At 39.7% G+C, this 21184-nt stretch overlaps 3 protein-coding genes across 3 annotated transcripts; all 3 read left to right on the top strand.

Moving 5' to 3' along the window:
• The first annotated feature begins 2163 nt into the window (after positions 1–2163).
• Positions 2164–3293, top strand: LOC6606224. Its single transcript, XM_002030996.2, has 3 exons — positions 2164–2364; positions 2423–2877; positions 3056–3293. Exons 1-3 carry the CDS (start codon positions 2224–2226, stop codon positions 3156–3158), a joined length of 699 nt encoding a protein of 232 aa, XP_002031032.1. The 5' UTR covers positions 2164–2223; the 3' UTR covers positions 3159–3293.
• A 1054-nt stretch (positions 3294–4347) lies between these two features.
• LOC6606223 lies at positions 4348–5776 on the top strand. The gene is made up of 3 exons (XM_002030995.2): positions 4348–4552; positions 4805–5235; positions 5302–5776. The coding sequence occupies exons 1-3, from the start codon at positions 4433–4435 to the stop codon at positions 5387–5389; spliced, it is 639 nt and encodes a 212-aa protein (XP_002031031.1). The 5' UTR covers positions 4348–4432; the 3' UTR covers positions 5390–5776.
• Positions 5777–14275: 8499 nt separating this feature from the next.
• Positions 14276–18025, top strand: LOC6606222 (sodium-independent sulfate anion transporter). Its single transcript, XM_002030994.2, has 5 exons — positions 14276–14750; positions 15439–15659; positions 15714–16035; positions 16092–16253; positions 16467–18025. Exons 1-5 carry the CDS (start codon positions 14276–14278, stop codon positions 17168–17170), a joined length of 1884 nt encoding a protein of 627 aa, XP_002031030.1. The 3' UTR covers positions 17171–18025.
• The last annotated feature ends 3159 nt before the right edge of the window (positions 18026–21184 follow it).

Below are 21184 nucleotides of genomic sequence, written 5' to 3'. Positions count from 1 at the left end.
GTGCGCACTTGAGTGGCAACTCCACAAAGGAGTGCGAGCTGGGTGAAAGGATGTGTGTGAAAGGATGCACACTCCGGCAGGACTCGCTTTAATAGAAAGTTTGCACAGCTCTTTCTTTTACTTGGGGTTTTGCATAAGGCTCATGGGGTAATTAACAGTCACTTGCAGTGGCAGCAATGAGGAGCGATATCTGGAGCCAGTGTGGTTGTGCCAAGGATATATGTACATATGTACATATATGCATATACTCGTATGCCGGCGCTAAGAAAAACAACTTAATTATTTTCTCAGGGCGGAAGAGATGCACTTTCGCAGAAAAGGGAAAGGAGTCCCACTTCTTGAAGACTGCAAGCTGTTGATGAAAGCCACAAGTGCTCAGTAATTTATCTTATAACGAGCTCATTTGAGCTATTCGCGAGCAGAGTAAAGATAGTTAACCGCCAAATCTAAAATAATGTCAGGTCTATTTTAAGCTTAATCGAATCTATTGTTATGTACGCACACGTGTCGGCACTTTACAAGTGATTTGCCCACACAAAGGACCTAAGTAGCTAAATTATATTCAGCTGATTTGAAGCAATTTAATTAGAATTGAGCAAAGTTCACCTTCAAAAGCATAACGAAACTGACCTAGACAACATAGATAAATAGCTTGGCAAAGGTTGAGCACTTAGAATTAGCATTCAACAACTTGTAGATACATTCAGAAAACAATTTTAACATAGTAATTACAGACAATTTAAAAAAGGGTCATCATTAGTTAGGAAATATTAAAAGTTAAATTAATGCAAAAATTATAAATGTTTTCAAATTGTATTATTTGTGTTCCTAAACAATATTCCACTAGAACTGCAATTAGCTCGGTCTCCTGGAAACCTCAACTCTATTCTGTGTTAATCAAAAGTTGCAGTGTTCTCTCACTTTTATCCCCGAAGCCCCTAACCTTTTACCGGCAAACTCGGAAAGTTCTACTGCCAGTTGTGCCGGAGAGCGTTTTGTCATTTATTACAAATTTTCACACATGGCCCAATTAAATTATTTAGCCCCCTACACACGCTCACCCAGAATAGTTTTAATTAAATAATAGATACAAGCTACCTCAGCTACGAACTCTAGCTGTGGGCGTGGCACATTTCTGCCAACTGCTAAGGCCATGTTTTTTACTCATCTGGTAGTCAACTTTTGGCAGTTGGAAAAGTTTTCGAGGATAAAACGACTCCCGAGACAAAAGCCTATAGCCGAATTACGTTGAATGTGTGTCAACTGTACCAGAGAGCTCGGCACATGTTCATCTACCTCTCTCTTGCACACCCATCCCCAACTCTTTCTTGGGGAGCTTGTAAGGCATTTAAAATTAATGTGCTATGGAGGTGTTTGAGAGCTTACAAGACATGTCGAAGACAAGTCGAGGACATGCAGCCGTTAACATAATCGCTCGATCTAAGAGCACTCTTATTCCCACCCACTACATGGCGCTATTCAACACTGTTCGTAGTAGTTGAAAGTTGACAGTATCACAGCGCCCAAAGCATATTTAATTCAAAAGCTGAAGATTTTCCTCGAAAAAGCTGACGATTTTCCTCAAGTAGGCTTACCTAGATAAAAAGTTTGCCTTAAAACTGGTTAAAGTTTTTACAATATGGGTCAGTGTTGAACAATGGAATAAAAATTACATTAAGTAGTAAATTGTTCATAACTTAAAGTGGCGAATTGCTAAGAGTTTATCGAACAATGTCAATTCATTCATAGCATTTTCTTGGTAAAGTTGAACAGCACACTGATATGAGAACAAGGTGTATTGTCCCACATTTTGTTTGCTAAACACTCAAACTGTATTGTGACACAAAAGGTCTTATTGGTTATCTAACTGACCGTAAGAACCTGAAGGCACATTTCATTATCATTATCATTCTTAGGGGATATTAGTAATTGCGACCCACAGTTGCCATAACGGATGCATACATGTTTCACAAGTCTTTTGAAATAGATATAGAATATGTAATGATAGGGGGATTTATTAAGATAATATAGGATTAATAGAAAACTCAATGTGTGTGTTCACAAATATACATCGATAAAGTGTGTACATAATGTGATCACGCACTGATAGATAGCACTTGATTGATTACCGACGTATGTCAGACAATTAACTAATTACCAACCGTGAAGTATTCATTTCTTCAGTTCTTGATCTGAAGCCGTGTCACAAGCAACACCTTCACAATGGTGTCAAATAGCACTTATGCTTTGGGTCTCCTTTGCATTTTGGTTTTTCTACAAGGAAGTTCACCGATCCTAGCCCAGAGTGATGATTATGTGGCCCTATGTAACTTGACCGATAGCATTGCTGTCGACCTTGATCTGGTAAAAGACTAAACAATTCAGTGAATTTTGCACAGACTAACTAGACATTTTGCCAAAGTTCTCTGGAATTTGGTGGGAAGTGGCTCGTCAGCCGTCCGGCATCGATTTCTGCACTGAGGTGAATATTACGGTGCTTAATAAAACCGTCGATAATGTGCTGATCGATACCACATATGCCGTATCTCCCGATTACCCGTGGGTGAATCAAACCATGAACGCCACCATCACTGTGGAGAATAACACGGTGGCCCAGGATGGGTACAACTTCACCTACTGGAACCCACCTGGCTATACCCCCTATACAGTGTACAAGGTCCTTTACACTGACTACACCGATGTGGCCTTCCTTTGTGGATATACCAACAAGACTGATAACGGCACTTCCTTCGGAATTATCCTTGCTAGGGATCGCACGCCCACCACGCAAGTTTTGAATAAACTCGAGGGTCTTGGCTCTAGTATATCTTCAAACTTCTTAAATGGCACCATGTCCGCGATAACTCAGGGCGAATCGTAAGTTGAAATTTTATCATCACACTCTGAAATTGGCACTGATGAATTGGTAATGGCTATATGCTAACCATAAAATATTCACAAAATATGAGAACAAATTGGTAAACACTTAAATACATTCTGTATCAATTTGCGCTATAATGATCTCCAATATATCTTATAGTTTTGTTTTTTACAGTTGCTATGCACCATCCGGATCCAACCCATCGACTATTATTTCCACAATGTTGATTGCCATGGCTTTTATTCTTGGCATTTCTGCTGACCGTCAAATAATTTAGATTATATCATGCAAGGCAGATAACAACAACGGCCAAAAAATATGTTTTCTTATCTTAAATGTTCTTTAAATTTGCCTTGTATATAATTTCCATGTAAAGCTCTAATAAATAAATACCTATTCATTATCGATGTAATCAATTATTTTGTTTGGGACTTACATATTAGGAAAGGCTTTAGCTAAAATTAAACATGATTTTATGTCTGCCGAACCATTTCGAACCGCTGAGTAGTACGAAATGGTGCTGATTGTTACTTATTAAAAATGTTTCTTTATCGAAATTTGGGATTCTTTCGCCTCTCGTTTCTGTTTTTCTGCACTCTTGTTTTTGTTTTCACAAATGACTCAGAGTCTGACAGCGATAAAGAAATTTAATCCTGCAATGAAGACGTTTCTCCTGTATATGTATATTTTTTATAGGGTGATAGATCACAAAAATGCTTATATACAAGGCCAAGGGAGGAGGGCTTCAATTAAATTATTATTTGTTTTTGGTATCTACTTCCAACGATAAAAAATTACCTTTCTTACAGCATTGACGATTGTAAGAATGGGTAATGATGAGTAATGGGGAATAGTACACCCACTTTCAGACTGGAAGGGAAGTTCGATAAAACTAAAAACACGCACGAAAAATTCCCAGTCTAAGACGTAATTTGGGCACAGAAATTGAATTTAATGTTGAGCCTTCAAAACTATCTACTTAACTACTAATATGTTTTATAGAACACATAAATTTTGTACCATAGTTGTTAAGATCACAACATACAATTAAACAATAAACAAACAACGTTTGTTTATACCCATTAAAACCATAAAGATTGTTATACAAATTAAATGAGTACAAATGCACTTTTAATGGAGTTGCAATTGATATCGATTTTGACCACCGAATCTATTTTTGGCCAGCAGAATCACTTCCTGGAAAACCATGTCAAAGAGCTTTGCAGGTAAGACAACCTATTGGCCAATGAGTAGGGGAGTTTTCAACGCAATAACAACCCTATATTATTCGCAGAGCCTCGCGGGGATTAGTCATTCCACGGGGCGATAACAGACGTCAGATGTACGTAAATTGGTGACAGAGCCAACTTGTGGCGCTCCACAAGTGCAGGCATCGATAATGGCCGCAAAAATATAGGAAAAGATACAAGCCTATAAAAGGCCGTCGCGGATGGGCAGACAGTTCAGTATTAACGGCGCATTCGCAGCGAACCGATCGCAGAACCGGAACTTTAAAGCGGAACATATAGAACTCATATAGGCAGTGACATCATGTGCAAAAGTGCGATCATCTGCCTGGCCATCGTGGCCTGCATCTCGCAGGTTTTGGCCCAAACCCAAACGCCACAAACCTGCGCCCAAGCCACCGGCATTAGTTTTAACCAGACCGCTGTGAGTGAAAGGGTTGTTATGTATTATTACTAAATGTCTACATATAATGACATCGGATCTGCTCTGAATGGACATTTCTAGGATACCTAAATTCCATAAGTGCTTTAAATTTCATACAATCGTAAAAGAATAACTACATTTTGATAGAAACTTTACCCAAACAAAATAATAATTTCTCATTTAATTATCATAAACACCAGTGTGCTTATTATTATATATTAAATGTATTAAATGTATATCCTTAACTTCCAGTTCAGTGGCCAGTGGGTGGAGTTGGCCCGCAATCCCGCCTCTAATGTCTCCTGCATTTCCCTTAACGTGGCTTTCAACAACAGCAACATGCTGGTCAATATCAGCCATTCAAGCAATGCCGCCTCCACTTTGGTGGACGTCTATGAAACTGCGAATATCACGCTGGTGGAGAACAACCTGAGCGGATACAATGTGACCCTGGTGAATGGCCAGAAGCAGGAGTACGTCTTCGTGAAGCTGCTGAGCTATGTGAACTCCACCTACCTGGTTGGATGCTCCTACACCGATGCCACCAACGCATCGACCAGTGCTGGCTTTATTCTGGGCAGGTCCAGCTATACTCCGGAGGGCATAAAGATTGCCAACAATGATGCCTCCGTGTCCTTCAGCAATTTCCAGAACAACACCTACGGCAATGTCACTCAGTTTGAGTAAGTTTGATTTAAGGTGGCTACAACTCAAAACCCAACTTATTTCAATCCTCAATAATCTTACAGTTGCCGCGCCAGCTCCGCCGGACAAACTGTGCCTCTGACCCTGATTTCTGGCTTCCTGGCCTTTGCCCTGTTGCTGATCAAGGCCTAAGGATGGAGATGTACCCAAGTGCTGCTTTGCCTAGCCACCATAAATGAAAGAAAACTAACAAAATCCAACCACTTGCCTCAGTTATTGTGTCATTCTCTTTATTTAGTTTTTAGTTGACTTTAAACACCGCGCTCTGAAATCGAGGCAAGGCAAAACGATGTCAATAAAAGTAAACCGAAATGGGTGAGGGCCCATAAAAAGTCCCCACTGAAAAGAACACAATTCGATAAAGGCCAAGAGACAAGATCAGGTGCCACAATGCTCTGGTGCAATCAGTGCTTTAATTTGCTGGCAACTTGTTAGAAGGTATGCGTGATAAGATAAACGTAGACGATAACGAAATATATGACTGTGCAACCCCATTCACACGAACGGTCATAGATTTTATATTTCTAGTTTTGTTTTTCCTTGCTAATATCTAACAAGCAGCTCATAAATCAATCAATGGCCGCCTGTTCACAGGCACAAATATCCGATACGTTTTGCCACTGATTAATTGATTGCGATTGCAAAATCACAACACACCAACGTTTATAGTTGGCTAATTACCACGGCTTAGGGGCGCTTTTGTTATTGCTTATTGGTAGGATTTAAGTGGGTTTATCTGTTCGATTTCATGCCCAAATGAGGTTAAAGGAAAAATGGCTTAGTTCCGAGTGGCCTGTCTGGAAAAAGTATAATCATGGCAAAAAATCAATAAATTTCAAATTTATAAGATGAAAAATTACCGAAACTTCTATTCAAATATTGATAAGTATGTTGGACTTGCATAGATAGGAATGTCGAGTAATTAATTCCGCTTAATATAAATAATTTCTTTTACAATTTTCCTTTTCTTCATAGTCCCAAAATTTTACTATCATAAGTGTATTGTGTTGCAGAAACGTATGTCAGCAGCATGTCGTTTGAGTGTCACTCCAATCCATTCATATACAAACAATTTTCTCTCGAACTAACAAGTGTTTCACCGTACTTGGTAAGATGTCCGAAAAGTAGTCAACTGCAATCCAAAGAATACGAATATTCAGCAGACACTTAATTGTCAAAAAAAGAAAAGCCAGTTCGAACAGCAGGAGAACTGAGACAACTGAGTTAGCGCACACACTCGATGCTGTGATTTGTTTGCCACCCCGCTGCGGCAAGTAAAACACTTAAAGTCCTGGCCAAGTCTCGAATCAGATACAAAATCCTCGGGAGCTTCTGCCTCTTACACACTTATCGAGCTTCGGGCTGGCTGTTGCTGATTTCTTGTTTATTTATTCAGCTCCAACCCAATCAGCCCACCCACACACATCCCGATCCTGATGCAAACAAACCCACACGAATGTAAACACAAGGCCACTAAATCACTGAACACTCTCAGCTTTGGCATTTACACCACCACCCCACCCCCTTCTTCCACCCAGAAGTCCATCCACAGGACGACGGTTCCTGCTCCTGCTGCTGCTCCTTCTCCAACTCCTTTTGATCCTGCGACTTCTTTTGTTGCTGCGCTTGACCCGCGGCTCCGAGCCCTCTTCTTTTTGGGGTTTGTTTATGTTTATTTGTTGGCACAATTTGGTTACATTGTTTGCTTACAATCTACTCAATTTTTGCAGGATTCGTTGTTGTTCTTAGAATAAAGTTTACATCGATTAGGTAGCAGTAAAATCTGTTGCCAAGAACAACACAAAGAAAGGACCAAGAAATCTATAAATTTGCATAAAGGTTTAACAAAATTTCACCACCTTAACTACTTAGATACTTTCAGAGACGTCAATGTATTTTACAAGTCTTGACAACTGCGATACATATCTCGAATAAATGTTACATATCTCCATATTTAACCAGCACATCCTGGAATATCTTTGAATGAGGCATGGCATTCTTACACCTAACCCAGTAGCAGTATTCATGGCATTTTCTGGCAAACAACTAGACAATAATTACACAGTCTCAAGTAGCTAATCATCCAAGAAGCCCTACTCGGCTCAGAACCAAACACAGACCAAAGTCAACCGCAACAAAGTCCGGGGCCAGAGCTCTTGGTCAAATGCCAGACAAACAAAGGACGCCTCCAATCAATGCTAATAGCTATCGTCCTGCAATATCCTCAAAATGCTTAGAAAACCGAATGCCAAGAACCACACATACATTCAAAGTGGCCAAAATGGGTGAGTTGGCCGAGTTGCCCGAGTGTGAGGAGCTGGAGCAGACAAAACTATTAATTAATTTCCCAGTAACTGCAGGACATCGACTTTGGGACCTGCCGCATGCCGTTGACATTTCGGCCAATACAGTTTTCGCAACTGATTCCAATCTCTGGGAAGGTGTGGTAGTTTAACGAATCTGCAGAATGGTATGAGTCTAGTTTTTATGCAAGATAAGGGAAGGGAACATTTTCTTCAGCATGTTTCTTGGCCCTACCAATTGTAGATGTGTATGTAATTGTTGAGCGTTGGCCATGGAGCTTGCTGTTATCATATAAATTGAAATCTTAGCCAAGTTTGTGGCACTGAAGTCTCGAGTATTTGCCAGTAGCAATCGTCACTCAAGTGCCGCTGCTCCTAAGCTACTCAGAAACACTGAGAAAGATATTGTTAGCACTCTATGGTAAACCATATATATTGCACTTGTTGGATTCACTCGGAAACAATCCCCACTTTGCAAGAACAATGCTCAATTTATCTCTGTGATTTAGTCTTTTCGAATCATTTCAAAGAATACACATTATCACAAATGGCGATTTATTATTTTTTTCACTGCCTCATCTACCCAGCGAAACCCAAATTTATGCTGATCTCTGGCCTTGAGTCTCTATGCGAATCTATTTGCATAGATTTCCCAAAACTTGGCAACAAAAACATGATTCGATTTCCACTCGGCAGCTGATAATACTTCTCAATATGCTCTATGCATCTGTTTATGCTGTGCCACAGGTGGGGGTAATTGAATGGAGGTCCTCAGTCATTTACATTCAATTAACAGTTGTAGACCAGAGCGAATTGCCATCTATGAGATACTTGTATATCTGGGCATTAATGGCCGACCACCCATATATATTCATGGACAAAAGCATGGACGTGGTACGAAGGGGATAGAGGACAGTAAAATATTTTGCCTGACAAATTGGGTTAAATATACCTTATAATAGCACTTTCAATATTTGTAAAAGTTATTACATTTTATTTGGTTCTCATTAAAGATAAGTTTGTAGAAATAGTAAAATTCACATGATAACAAATTTATAATCATTTTATAAATATTTTTCACTAGAAAGTTTATCAGAACTGATTCATTAATTATTCCTAATAATCAGCAATACGTTTTATTGCTTATTTACTTAAATATTTATTACCCTTTCTAACTCCGCCCATGGGCACTTCACAGTTGTACCTAATTTATGCCACATGAACTTCGGCTTTTGTGTAATGGAACTGTGTTTTGTCTTTAGTTGACTTTGGGCTAATGCATAGATAATTACAGTTCCAGAGAAAGTGTCTTACGAATTGCATATTCATCAGGCTTTGATGAATTCTGAGTTATGAAAAAGCCGAGTTAAAGATACAAGAACGAATTTAATAAATAACTATCACTGAAATATTATCAAAAGTATTATTTCTTATCGATTTGATTTATTTGATCAATAACTACTTATCACAGTCATTTAGATGCACTTTATGGGGACAGACATTTCCTCAATATCTCCACCCATAATAAAACCACCTTTTGTGCACTTAGGTCACACATTATCTCCCTCCTTAATTCTGATATCTCACTTCGTTTTCTTAAAAGGTGAACGTGCGAATCCCCTTCTGACAGCTCGTCACATCTGCAATTAAATCAATTAATTAAGTTGGTTTTCCTCGCACCGCCGCAAGACTCGAACTGTAAAAGAAAACGATAACCCGAAGAAGATGCTTTCGGAGCACTCACCTTCAACCCATACCAGAAGCATCATTTTAAATGCCAATTACAGTTGGAGCAGGAGCAGGATATAGGATCTAGGGTAAGGATATAGGATATGGAAAGGGTGCCAGCGCAAATTGCTGCAAATCCATGGCGGATGGCTACCATTCTACAGCACCTTTGCTCCGTCGATTTTACACCATTTCGTCTCTATGAGAGTGGGCTGTGTTGGCACAGGCATTATTCGTAACGAGCGACATGATCATAAAAATAAACGCAAAATATAACACAAAACGCAAACACAATAATGGCCTGGGAGTGCCTTAGTTTTTATTTCTACACCTGTTTACAAACAAAGCAACAAAGAGAAAGCGAACGGAGGACGAGCAAATTTGACTGCGCCAGCACGCACACAATTAAATTTCCGGTACAACACCTACATGGGCATCCCCCGAAAAGCCCTCCAAAAACCCTCGAAGACCCCTTAAAATACACTTTGATTTCCGTGCCACAACTTTCTGTGTGGGTGAGCTAGTGTTAGTGTGTGTGTGTGCAGCGTGTTTGAGCCATTAAAATTACGCCTAACGGAGTTGCACAAAACACACCCAAAGTCATACAGACGAATACACCGAGAAAATTTCGGATATAAAATAAATATTTTAAATCTGTGCAACTGAATTCACATTCAATTATATTACCGACTTGCGAAAATTTACCTTTTTAATATAAAAATAAATTTCTTTTGGTTGCATTTATTTCGAAACCCTATAATTAAGCCAATCCATTTGTGTCTGGTAGCCCACGAATTTGCCTAAAATATCTCTTTATTGGAAAACATAAATTGCCTATTTTCACGGTGCACAAATAGGAGACTTAAAAATGTGCGAGGCTCACGCGGCGTATGAGTATTTTCTTTTTTTGACTCACTCTAACTGCTCTAACACGTTTCATTTGAAATCCATGGCACGTTTGCTACAACAACACCACCAGCACCCGGAGACACGGAGCAATTTTCAATATTCCCGACTGTCGGCTGGTGGGTGTGGCAGTGGGCGGATATAATGCGGCGGCGACAATGCCGCCTGAGTTGCTGTCAAAATTGGCAAAAATCGACAAGGCCTCCGCGCGCTAACTAAAAATCAAAGGCGTCTTACCCACTTCGATTCCTTGGAGGGCAGCTACGTGTGTGTGGCCATAATATTTATGCTGCTGCACAAACAGCCAGGCAAACTCGAGAGAGCTCCTGCAAACTTAGGCACACTCACACGCATCCGCACACGTTGCGTATGCGTAATATTTGCCCGGGATTATTACAGGCTGGCACTTGAGACGCGCACACGTCGCAGCCCCAATAAAAATTTATATATGTTTATGTGTGTGCCTGCACTTAATAATAAAATTTCGTTTAATTTCGAGTTTTGAATTTCATTTTTATGATTCCTTTCGCTTACATTTTTTTTTTTTTGCATTTCTGCCGCTTATTTATTTCTCTTGCCAGGTGTTTGCCGTAACGTGATAAAATTTTAATTATATTTGCTGCAAAGAAGATTGGATATTTATTCTGTATCCACTCATTGTGATTTGATTTTTAATGCTTTTTACACAGGGTATTTAGCTGAAAAATGCGTGTAAGGAAAACGTAGAAAGTAGACTCACCTTTTTTAGCTGCCTCCTTATCTTCAACCACTTTTAATTAAAGTCTCCTATCAATTTTTTCTTGGAACTGTAGGCTAACAATAAATTTATTTAATACACAGATACCGATAAAAAGGATGTGTAAAAAAAAAATAAAAATGCACCATAATTAGAAATAACTTGAGGCCAGTGGCATACCTTTGCGGAAATGCACTTTGGGCTTATAAATTTCATTAGGGAAAAGCGAAAACATTTGACACTGATGTCTGTCTGAGGAATTCACTGGACAAACGAACTGACTTGTCTGCCGTTTTATGTTTTCCTTTTGGCATTGCCTAATGGACGCCTGCCAACAGCTGGCAGGACACTTTAAGCAACTCAGCATCGCTTGGATCCTGGCTGCTGCGAGTGGAAACATTGTATTCGAGTCAGGTGCGTTGTGAATTTTGCTGCAACAGTCATTATAATAATGCCACAACGAAGTGTGCTCGGAAATAATAATCAAGTTGCTCGGTCGGGGGAGAGTTGGGGTTGGAACACAGCTGCTGGCACTTGATGGTCTCGTGTTCGTATAGGTGGTAGTAGACCAGCCAAGGCACTTAAAATTTCATTTAAATATGGACTCCTCGTTGAATGTGCAATCGTGCAATGTTGCACTTCTGTTGGCGCCGTTGCAGGAGCAATAATCGCCTCAAATAATAACTTTAAGTGCATAATTTTATAAGTTCTTGCCGTAATAGCTATTTTTGTACGTGAGTACATTTGCCTTCGGCTAACCAAGAACCATTATAAATTTAAGCCAAGTCAACGCCTTACTCTATATATTTCTTTGCACCCAATTAGATTTATATTTAAATGAAATACTCACCTTGCCCAGCATATAAAAATAATTGATACCCATAATTATACTTTCCTAATCTATATTCCCAACATTCGATTTGTCTTGTAGTCTGTCTGTTTCGAATTACTGATTTTTTGTAATTGGTGCCATTCAATCAGCAAAAGTCTACACTTTCGTGAGTTGAAAACCTTTTACACACTTGTTATGCAAGCGCATTTAGCGCTAATGGTTAGTATTTTTCTATAAATTATTCTTTTTTTTATCGTTTTCATAACAAATCGCAAGCCAATTGGCGAATGAGTGAGTGCGAAAATATCCGCAATTTATTTAAATATTTTTGACACGCACTGCACAAATGTTCGGTTCCGATTAAAAACAGATTGGTTCGGATTGGTTTTTTAATAACCTTACTATTCAGACAATTGGCATTTTCATGGTGCAACAGTAACAGTCGAGCATTGAATTGCAAATTCGTTTGGCAATCGGTTACAGATATTACTTTAAACGATTTTATTTTACCACAAACGTTTATATTCATCTCCCATTATTACAGAGATTACCTTCTGCACAGTAGACGAATACTAATAAATTTAATTAAATTCGGATGGAAATATATTTTTAAGAAGCATTCAATTAAAATGCATAAAGAAAATCAAATAAGATTCTTTTTCAAATTTAATATTCCCTTTTCTGTCATAGAAAACTTACGTCACGCAACAGACACGACGAGTATGGAAAAGTTTAAAGTCAATCAAACTTTTTAATTTTCATTTACATTAAAATTATGTTTGCATTTATTTGTCATACCATTTGTTGGTGTCGCTCGACGCTTTTGATACAAAATTTGCATATAACAATTTTTCTCACTTCACTTTCCGAAAAGTTTGCCATTTTACATTTGCATAACTCAACATCCAGGAGAGTGGAACCTAAGTAATAGCATTAAAAGGGAAAGTCACGAAAAGCAAATATGAATCATACGCCATGTGTGGCAAATGCGTTGAAACAAACATTTCGAGTGCAAAGAAAAAACAATTTGCAAGAATAAACATTTACGCAGAAATTATAGGAAAGTTTGGCAGATAAAAACAAATTGTGATACAAAGTTATGTAAGTTATTGTTATTTATTTTAAAGGAGAAACACAACAAATAAACAACATTTCAGTTTCCGGAACTAATGTTTAAAGAAGCAAAACAAGCTAAAAAACAAGTCCGCTTTGATTAATTTAATATAAATGAACATGATATTAAGCAATTTAATTGATTATTGCATTTGCCACATATATAGCTGTATGTTTATAGCCAAGATGTTCTCACCTAAAAAGCCAAACATACAATTCACGTGCTGACATCTTCGCGATATCGTCAATTGTTATAAGTGTTAGCACTTTTTTCATAAATAAATATTAGCCCATTGTCGTTTGTTTGAAATGTGTCTGGTTGTGTCTTAAAAATATTGGTTTTGTCTTATTTACTTATCAACGACTTAATAGCGATTATCCTTTGGAAACAGATAAACAATTTCTTTGTCCCAGTTGGTCAAGAAATCATGCAAATTAAAATTGTTACTCTTTATTTATTTAAAAAAATAAATTTTATTTTTTATTATTTAACATTTATTTGGTGATAAACTTTTTCACTTATACTATTACGAGACACTTTGTTGGTAGCTTATCTTTAGCTTCGAGCTGTTGACGATCTCGTCCCGATTCAGACTCCGACTCCCACTGACTCCGACTGACTTCAAATTCTAAGTCCTAATCCAATCAACCTCGGCCAGAAGCTTTTCTTTCGGAAAATTACCGATCTTTCGATAAAAGCTTTATACTGGAAATTTTCCACTGCATTGTGAAATTCAATTATGCTGATCGATGCAGTTTTTGATTGATACGCAATAAGTCGGCCGTGGTTTGGTCTCCAAGCGGAAGCTGTGTTTACGTTAAGTTTGGGTTGCTTATGTTAGCGGGTAGCTGAGTGCTGGCAAGGGCAATGACAAAAACAAAGACAAAGGAAATGCCGACGAGATTTGAGAATTGAAATTTGTTTATAAACTGTGGAAGGGAGCTATGTTCATGGGTTGGATAACTTGCAAGTGGTAACAACTTGGCGATGTCGTCAATTCTTACACGTCGAATGACCAGATCTTTTTGGCACATTTTTTCGAGCGTCTAATCAAGATATTATCCAATTAACAGGTCCGAGATAATTGAGATGGCGTCAAATGGGATCCACCCCGGAGAATTGAACAATCAAACAAGGGGGTTTGAACTAGATATATTCTATTACAGCCCAAAGAGAGCGAGTAATAAGTCGAGCGAGGCGCGAGAATCCAAGTCCGGCAAAGTCACAATGCCAATTGAGGCTCTGATATGTACGGCAAACAAGAGCCGGGCAGAGCAATCTAAAATCTTGAGTTCATTATCAGTGGGATGATCTCCGCCTTTGCCATCATTCGACAGTTGCGATTTGCGGTGCACAGACGTGCGTTTGACCAAGAAACTCGAGTAACTTCCACATCGCAATGTATCCGCAACTGGAAACGGAAGCGGAGGCTCTGGAGAAGGCTACGGCGCGGGCTCTTTTACCAGGTGCCATCAGCAAGCCGGACAGTGAAGCTGGCAAGGCTCCCAGGATGAACAAATGGAAACGCCGCCTGCATCGCCACGTCCCCGTCTTCCAATGGCTTCCGCTGTACACCACCGAATGGGGCATCGATGACTTTATAGCCGGCATCACCCTGGGACTCACAATCATACCCGAAAGTATGGCTTGTGCCCTTCTGGCTGGCCTCCCCGCTCGATATGGACTCTGTTCGGCGTTTATTGGACCGCTGATTTATCTGGTCTTTGGATCGATCGACAAGGTCATCATTGGACCCACCAGCTTAGTGGCTCTGGTCAGTGTCCAGTTCACCGTGGGACGACCCATCGAGTTCGCCTTTCTGCTCACCTTTCTCAGCGGAATTGTGCAGATCATCATGGGTACGATGAGAATGGGTAAGTTGCGAGTCACTGGAAAACATTTTCCGGTAATAACTAATAATAATAAAAATTATAAATGCTGAACATGCTATAAAAAACTACTAGTTATTATAAAATAAGTTAATGCAAGATAGCAGAATACTTATTCATCTATAATGCGCCATATAAAATGTTTGAATTTTTTAAATTTTTTCTGAGTGTATGATGCCTAAGTGACAGCTGAATTACGTGTGTGATCTCACAGATAAATTGCCTTAAGTCCGGCATGTGTTACTTGATCGCAGTCATGACCAATTGAATTGAAATAGATCCGCTTAAAAGCTCACTTTAGGCACCTAATTAATTGCTCTGCACGATAAGTGTTATGCGGTTTGCCCGTGATTAGCATTATTTGTATCAATTAACACTTCTTTGAATGGGATTCAGTGTATGAACTCGGATACGGAACTAGACTAGATCCGAAAAAATCATTAAGAAGGTAGCCAAAAAAAAGTAAACGAAGGCAGTCATTGTCATTGAAGCTGAATGAGTAATGTTTGATAATAATAATATTTCATAATATTTGTTTGTAGTTGATATTCAGTGGAAGTTAGTTTAAATTTCTGTCATTTAGTTTCTCGTTGAATTTATTTATTTTTTCATTTTATGCTGGCTTGAAAATATTATATAAAATAATTCTAATGATGTTTTATAATTTCTACAGGAATTATTTTCGAATTCATCTCCATGCCAGTGATTAAGGCCTTTTCCTCGGCCACTGCCATCTTGGTAATAGAATCCCAGTTGAAAGTATTACTAGGCATCAAATACTTGGTGGCCGGGCTAATAAACTCGGTTGGTATGCTAAGTTCCCGCATTGAAGAGTCTAACATGGCTGATCTCATCATGGGCGTTTGTGCTATAGTTTTCCTGCTCTTACTAGAGGTAAGTTTAAATAAATTATTATAATCTTTTCCATAATTAAGCCCGCTATTTCAGTTATTGGACCGCGTGGCCAACAATGAGAAGCGAAACAAAATTCTAAGGATATTCTGTCGATATCTATCCACCTCGAGGAACACACTAATTGTACTCATCGCAGCCATCGTTTCGTTTATTTGGATTCAAAAATGTGGCCAAGTTCCCTATGCTCTTAGCAAGAATGCTCTGTCCACTCTTCCCAACTTTACAGTGCCCAGTTTCCATATTGAAACTGCCGAGCGCAACTACAGTATTTGGGAAGTTTTAAAGGAGCTGAATATTGGAATAATAGTTATACCAATTGTGGGCATACTAACGAATATATCCATTGGAAAATTGAGTAAGTAGGGAAAGCGAAACTAAGTATATATAATTTTAAACATAATAAACTTACAGCTCCCAAAGGATTGGTGGATACCAATCAGGAACTACTGACCGTGGGCCTTTGCAACATGTTTGGATCCTGCGTACAGGCGATGCCTTCATCGGGAGCGTTCACCCGATATGCCATTAGCACAGCCTGTGGCCTCAGGACTCCCATGGCCAATCTGTATTTGGGTGAGTCCAGCTGAGTGTAGAGACCGAATGCAAACACTCAATTTCATTACTGCCCCAAAGAATTTGAATACACAGCCAAAACGAGCTAGTATTCATGATATTTATTGTTTAAAAACCATCTAATTATGCATTCGTTTGACTGATTATCCTTTGATTATCCCCCTTATAGATTACCAAATTGCTGAATTTCCTAATATTTTTCTCCCTGTGCAGGCATTATTGTGCTGCTTGCTCTGAGCTACCTGAGTCCGTACTTCAACTACATTCCGGAAGCGACGCTGGCGGCCATCCTGATATGCTCCATATTCACGCTGCTCGACTTCAAGCTGCCGATGCGATTGTGGCGGGATTCAAAACGCGACTTTGCCACCTGGCTGCTGTGCTTTTGTGTTAGTGTGCTCTTTGGCGTGGAGGTGGGTCTGTTCGTGAGCATTGTGGTGACCGCACTGCACCTGCTCTTCCTGTGGGCACGCCCCGAGATCCGGGTGAAGATTGAGCAGCTGGACGAGATGCAGTACATCCGGGTGACGCCGGGCAATGGCATCTACTTTCCGGCCATCAATTATCTGCGGGAGCGAGTGCTCAAGGCCTGCGAACAAGCGGACTTTCGCATTACGGTGGTGATCGATGGTCAGCGCATCAGTGGCATGGATTATACGGCTGCACAGGGTATATCGAAACTATCCAGTGATCTGTGCCGCCAAGCGGATGCCTCCAGCTCAACGCTGCTGATCCTCTTCAGATTTCCGGAGCACCTGCAGAGGCTCATCGATAACACGGACAACCTGGTGTTCTGCGAGAGCGAGAACAAGGTGAAGGAGTTCCTCACGCAGGAGTCCCTGCGCAATGGCTACATCAACCTGAAGGAGCACATAAGGGCCTCCATAGATCTGGGCTATAAAATCGACATCGATTAGGTGGAGCCGCCCCCCAGTTAGCTGCTTGTGTTATTTATTTAAGTTTAGTTTCGGAGAAATTGTCGTCGCTGGCTGCAAATGGAAATAAAAGTGAAGGAAAAGTGGAACAAATGCCTTGATGGCAGCAATTTATAAAATCCCCCAAACCCGACAACTGACCTCTGGAGGAGACGGGGACAGGATAGATGCGGTGCCGCTGGCGACGCCGCCAATGATTGCCAAGCTAATGGATTTCTGTTTACTTTTTCACTTAGTCCGGGCGCCAAGGAGGAAAAGCGGCAGAATCAGGAGCAGCAGCAGCAGCAGCAGCTGGAGCACAAGGAAAAAACAAGGTTTTGAAAAATAGCGCAAAAGAAATTAGAGGAAAGCGAAAGCGCTCAGCTAACTTCTCTAACCAAAAGGAAAAATAGGAAAAACAAGGTGTGCTTGGGAAAAAGACGGAACACAGCTGAAAGGAAACTGCGAGAAATTAAACTAAAGTCCCGGCGTAAAGTGGATCAAATGCAGTAAAAACAAGTCATGACATAAATTAAATTAGTCCAAAACGAACATGGATTACTCTTTTAGTTAGAAACTATAATATAATGAAAGATGCTATCTAAATGCACGAGTATGTAAGTTCACAAACATTTCTAATCCATGTTTCGTAAGTTCTACATTTTTAATTTAAGAATGTATTAAATTTCGGTTTATAAGGTAAACTTTTATTGTAAAAATGGTAGTAAAAAAAAAAACACTGTTTAAACAATTGGAAATTGTCTTTTATCGTAAAGCTATAATAATAGTTCTCTTAGAATAATTTGTATACCCAGCAGCAAATTTCAAGTGGCAAGATTAAAAATCTTTTTTCATAATGATGCTAAGCTTTAATTCTTAAGTCAGTTGATTTAATGTAACTTATAGAGCATTAGGGCAAGAATAAACGCCTGAGAGCTAGGCTAGTTAATTAACTAAGGTTAAGAGAACGAGAAAGAGACGGACTTAGTGAGTGAGAAGGAAAGAGCAGGCTAGTAAGACGGGACCAAGTGGGGCTTCTAAGTAGATTTCGAGCACTTGAGGCGGTGTAAATGAAATGCGGTGCTTCCCCCTTCCGGAAAAAAAGCCCAACTAAGCCGTTGTTGATTGCATTGGCAAACGAAGTGAGCAGATTTAATGAAATTTAAAACGCTGTCCGGAACTTGGCCAAAAGGATGGGGCAGTGGGTGTGGTCGCACGAATGCAGATTTGCAAGGTGGCCAGGCGGTCAGGAGAGAGAGCGAAAATCTTGGCCAATGCTAATGTTAATTATTTCAATGGACCTTATTTGCAAAGCTTTTCAGTTTGCACGACGATTTTCTGCATTGTTGGGCTAATGAGAATTTTAGCCTTCGGCATTGCAAGTAGAGCATAAGCAGCTAGGGACAATTATAATTAATATGCTAATCGAACAAATTGATGGAGAAATGACTTAATGGCCAAAACCAATGACCGATAACAGTGTCAATATCCTGGCAATATCCATGTCGACATGCCACAAAAACCAAATATCATTCAAATTGCGGTCTACGCAATCAAATTTTCACGCACCGAAAAAAAACGACACAAATTATCAAAAGCGTAACAATTTTTGAGTTGCATACTTTTGCGGCCATGGGGATCATCAGACTGCACTTGTTGACAGAACCCGCCCGATTTGGTCATATCCCTCTGATAAGCAAACATAAAGCCAAACCGCACTTGTTCTGTGCCTGTTTATTGCCAAATGTGCAATCAACATTTTTTCTGCCACATTTTTCAGTCGGAAAATAGCAACCAGATGCACATTCCCCGTAGATCGTAGGCTGGTCCAAAAATATTTATTTTCGCATGCGGTTAGCTGCATAAAAATCATTTGCTTTGTGCGCAGTCAGGCTTAATTTGTTTAAAAAAACACATAATAGCCATTGTTCAATTTCAGAGCAGAAGCATTAGAAAAAACTAACTAAGTAATAAATGCTTTGTGAACGTAAATTTTTTTTTTAGATGCCAATTCCACAGTGGACAACAGACAGGCAAAACAAAAAAAAAATACAAATTAAATTTTCATATAAATTATTTTGCAGGTCACGTATTGGGAGGAGTTGGGGCTTATGGGCAGGACATGCGAGGTGGGTTCCCAGCGGGGAATTGACCATTGATACGTATTATGTGACTGGCTGACCAAATTTCATTTCCTCAGCCGGCCCACACGATTTACCATTTTTCCCACCCCCCAGTCCCGCAGTCACACAGTCATCCTGTCCCAAGGACCTCCTCCCCCTGTTTTACCACCAGCAGCAACTTAATTGCTTCGCCTACGTCAATGCGACAAAACGGCAAAAGACATAATTAATAGCAGCGGGAGGGGTTTTGTGGCGGCAAAGCCTCTCTATCGATAAATCGGTAAATGCGGAGTAAACAGCGTCGTGTTTGCCCCGTTTAAATTGTTTAAAATGTCAACTTGGTTGCGCCTAATTAAATGCCCAAAATCCTCAAGGACAACAGACTCGCAGTACAAATTCAGCGGGCATAACGAGCCGTGTGAAAACAAAAACTTTCATAACAAGTACAATGAAAATAATTAACAATTCGTACAAAAACTCAATCGAAGGCGATGCCAATGAGACAGCACAATTAGCCAGAGGAGATTCAGTTGTTAGTAGCGAAATGTGGTTGCAAGGGGTTATTGTTAAGTTCTTGGCCAGAGGGATTGTTTAGACACTTAATTCCGTAGCAAATAGGGAATTACCTTGACTGATTTATTTAGAACAGAAAATCCTCATTTAACGCTAGATTCAATTATTTGATGAACATTTACTTATACTCTATAATGAACATTCTTATTTTCGATTTCATTTCTACGTTTGAGTTACTGTTTATTATTTGTGTGTATTCAAATCTTCTCATTGTTGCAGTTAGGTAGTTATTTATTATTTTTAAATATTTTCTTAAGCACAGACAAAAAACACACTCATTCATCAATCCGAATGGCAATCAAAATGATTGCTTAGTGTGAACGAGCGGACACTTAAGTTGGCAAACATCTGCCACATTAAGTTGGAAGCCTTTCAGATACAGACTGCAGCAGTCTGAAGTGATTGCACTTGAATGGAAGGCCCAGTTGTTGGAATCACTCAAAACAAAAGTGGGGCAATCAAAATGTGGCCTAAATAAAAGTTAATGCCAGTAGCAGTTGCAGTGGCACTAACAGTAACTCACTTGAATATACACATATGTATGTATAAGTACGAAGCTCTTAAAGATACTAACCAAAGCTGTGGATCGCCTTTATGACTGCAGTCACCCACCAACTGCCATAAGTTATCCATTCCCTTATTCTCATTGCTTTATATGCCAATCCTCCTGGCCTGTTTCCCTTATGGCCAGGGCTTAAAGCAAGCCAAAGTTAAGCGAACATCAAAAGCCAACTAATTTGGCTGTAAAAATAACATTAAATCACATTCAAGAGCAACGAATAAAGAAGAAGTACCTCTTTGTATATATCTGTACCTATATATATTCGTATATAGATAGAGGAAAATCGAACACACATGTTAGGGTTGCGTCAAGGTATCCACGAAGGTAAAGAGACCGACGCACTCTCCTTTCGCTTTTTCGCCCCATCACGATTTGGTCTTTAAGCTTATGTTGCACTTGACTGAGTTTTATGCTTTGATGCTCAATGATTTTATTATTAAAAGCAACTTGTCCCGGTCCAAGGAATCTCCCCCTGGACTTCCACCGTCTGTCTGACTGCTCCGCCTCCCTTTTTTTAGGGGTTGTGTCTTTTTAGCCACCCTTGGTGGCTAGACTCTAGAATCCAGACTCTGGAAATTGCCAACGGCTTTTCCGGCTGCAGCACCTTCACCTTGGGAGTCGCTTAGCTGTCTAAATATGTCACTTGAATTTGATGACGGCCACTTGCGTAGCAGCGCCAGCAACAAAAAGCAGGAAAAACTGTTGCCTCTTTTCCACCCACCCACACATACGATTAAGTTTCACCCCTCTTCGGTTGAG

The sequence above is a fragment of the Drosophila sechellia genome, chromosome 3R (assembly GCF_004382195.2).
Source record: "Drosophila sechellia strain sech25 chromosome 3R, ASM438219v1, whole genome shotgun sequence".
NCBI lineage: Eukaryota > Metazoa > Arthropoda > Insecta > Diptera > Drosophilidae > Drosophila > Drosophila sechellia.
This window is presented reverse-complemented; position numbering and strand designations above follow the sequence as displayed.

Excerpts from the sequence above, each read along its gene's own strand:
- LOC6606224 (XM_002030996.2), top strand. The coding sequence starts at position 2,224 with ATGGTGTCAAATAGCACTTATGCTTTGGGTCTCCTTTGCATTTTGGTT. Across the intron at positions 2,365-2,422 it reads TTGCTGTCGACCTTGATCTG|TTCTCTGGAATTTGGTGGGA; the intron begins GTAAAAGACTAA and ends ATTTTGCCAAAG. Across the intron at positions 2,878-3,055 it reads GCGATAACTCAGGGCGAATC|TTGCTATGCACCATCCGGAT; the intron begins GTAAGTTGAAAT and ends TGTTTTTTACAG.
- LOC6606223 (XM_002030995.2), top strand. The coding sequence starts at position 4,433 with ATGTGCAAAAGTGCGATCATCTGCCTGGCCATCGTGGCCTGCATCTCG. Across the intron at positions 4,553-4,804 it reads TTAGTTTTAACCAGACCGCT|TTCAGTGGCCAGTGGGTGGA; the intron begins GTGAGTGAAAGG and ends CTTAACTTCCAG. Across the intron at positions 5,236-5,301 it reads GGCAATGTCACTCAGTTTGA|TTGCCGCGCCAGCTCCGCCG; the intron begins GTAAGTTTGATT and ends ATAATCTTACAG.
- LOC6606222 (XM_002030994.2), top strand. The coding sequence starts at position 14,276 with ATGTATCCGCAACTGGAAACGGAAGCGGAGGCTCTGGAGAAGGCTACG. Across the intron at positions 15,660-15,713 it reads TTTTCCTGCTCTTACTAGAG|TTATTGGACCGCGTGGCCAA; the intron begins GTAAGTTTAAAT and ends CCGCTATTTCAG. Across the intron at positions 16,254-16,466 it reads CATGGCCAATCTGTATTTGG|GCATTATTGTGCTGCTTGCT; the intron begins GTGAGTCCAGCT and ends CTCCCTGTGCAG.